Source organism: Galeopterus variegatus, unplaced genomic scaffold (assembly GCF_000696425.1).
Source record: "Galeopterus variegatus unplaced genomic scaffold, G_variegatus-3.0.2 Scaffold2529, whole genome shotgun sequence".
NCBI lineage: Eukaryota > Metazoa > Chordata > Mammalia > Dermoptera > Cynocephalidae > Galeopterus > Galeopterus variegatus.
The window spans coordinates 354,906-356,967 of NW_007728640.1; the positions used below are offsets into that span (position 1 = coordinate 354,906).

The window sequence follows — 2,062 nt, forward strand, 5'->3', positions numbered from 1 at the left end:
GGTGCGGGTGCAACACCAAGGGTTGCGATCCCGTTGCCAGTCCCGGTCTGGTACGGGCGCGACACTGAGGGTTGCGATCCGTTGCCGGTCACAAGAAAAAAAAAAAAAAAAAAAGAAAAATGTGAGGGGAGTATGGAAGGGAATAAAGAGTTTTCAGCTTATAAGTTGTTCATCTTTTTATTTACTCAATTAAGTTTTAAATATATATATTTAAATTTTAAAGTTCTAAATAAAATTTTCAAAACAAAGAAATTTTGTGTCCATGGTATTAATTTATACTGTAAACATACATTAGGTACATAGGCTTGTTAGCTTACATAAGAACTAAGAACCACGTACAACCTTGTTTCTATGGAAAAAACACTTTCTGAATCTCACACTAAACTAGCAAATTGTCCGTTAGAACACAACCACATTAAGTTGGGAACAGTCCTACTTTGGTGTCTGGAAGGAAGAAGTGAAAGCAACACTGGGAGTTCAGGTATGTTTCTGATGCACTAAGAATACTGTACTAATGAAACAAACAGTATTTTTATCCTCCCTTGTGTAAGCAGTGTCAATTTTCATGAAGAATGACATCCTTTTAATACTTCTCAATTTTCCTTTCTGCTGTTTGTTCTTCTAAATTTCCCCTTTCCCAAAATTCATCTTCTTCCCCAAACCACCATAAAAAATAAAATCAATAAAATTATTTTTAAATCTTAAACAGTATCTGAAAAAACTGACTTCTCACTTATCAAATAGCATAGCCATCTGAAAGGATTGGCTGTTTTTTGCAAAACAATGTGTACTGAGGTGGGCAGTTCAGAGATACCATTTCACAATAAAAAATAGTAAGGTAAATAATCATACCATCAAACTGGTCTTCACCTTCAGTCATCAGTTCATCATCAGAGCAAATACTCAGAACATTTACCAACATTTCTGTCACTATTCAAAAAAAAAAAAATGTTACATTTTAGCTGACCATATACAACTGTGCATATATACACACAGCAATTATTCATACAAATGATCAAATAATTTTTAACCCAAGAAGACAAACACATTCTAATAGAGAAATAATGGAATTAAAAAATTTTTTTTAAATAAAAGAAATTCAATCAAAAACAAGGGCCGGCCAGTTAGCTCAGTTGGTTAGAGCACGGTGTTATAAACACCAAGGTCCCCTTACTGGCCAGTAGTCAAAAAACAAACAAAAAACCAAGTCTCACAGAGATTCTTTACGGAACACACTTTCAGATCTCAGAAAAAATGAAGCCCCAAAGAAATAACAACAGATGAATAACATCTGAATGTATACATTTCAAATCTTCACTCATGGATACAGCATTAAGGAGTAAGAAAAAAATATTGGCACCTTTGTAGTGTTTCAAAAAAAGTTCCACAATTCAATCTTTTAAAAACTGGCTCCAGCAATTCCCTTGAAACTTAATTCTAAGTACTACTAATGACTATCTAACAACTGGAATGCATGGCTCTTTCTTTGGCTTAATCCTTCTTCATTATTCTTATTATTTCCTTCTCTTTTTCCTTGATTTCCATGACTCAACTGTACTGGTTTTCCTATTTTTAGACAATTTTACCCACAAATTTGAATAGTTTCAAGATTCTCTCTGCAGTCTTATTCTTTTTATGTGTCCAATACTCTTTCAAGTATTACCTCTTTAGAGATGATTCTAAAGTCTGTATCTCCAGTCTTGAGCTCTCCTTCAGGCTTTGGATTTCCTTGCTAGTTTTATTGCCAACTATTTTAAACCATTTGTATATTGTCTGTTTCCCTTACTACAATGAAAGATTCATGAGTGCAGGATGTTGTTTTGTTTACCAGCATCCCCAGAGTCTAACACAGTGCCTGACACGTGACAAGTACCCAATAAGTATCTAACAAATGAATACATAAAATAAGGACATAATCGAATTTCAGTTAATAAATAAAAATCAAGGGGCCGGCCCAGTGGCGCACTGGATAGTGTGCCGCTTGGGAAGCGCGGCGGCGCTCCCGCCCGAGGGTTCGGATCCCACATACAGACCGGTTCCCGCTCACTGGCTGAGCGAGGCG

At 35.7% G+C, this 2,062-nt stretch overlaps 1 protein-coding gene across 5 annotated transcripts in view; it reads right to left on the reverse strand.

Moving 5' to 3' along the window:
• Positions 1–2,062, reverse strand: part of PPP3CB (protein phosphatase 3, catalytic subunit, beta isozyme) — a 43,826-nt gene that overhangs the window by 15,488 nt on the left and 26,276 nt on the right. For all 5 annotated transcript variants that reach the window (XM_008582177.1, XM_008582176.1, XM_008582181.1 and 2 more), the window contains one exon: positions 853–930. In XM_008582177.1, coding sequence (XP_008580399.1) covers positions 853–930 — 78 coding nt within the window. The remainder of the gene's footprint in view (positions 1–852; positions 931–2,062) is intronic.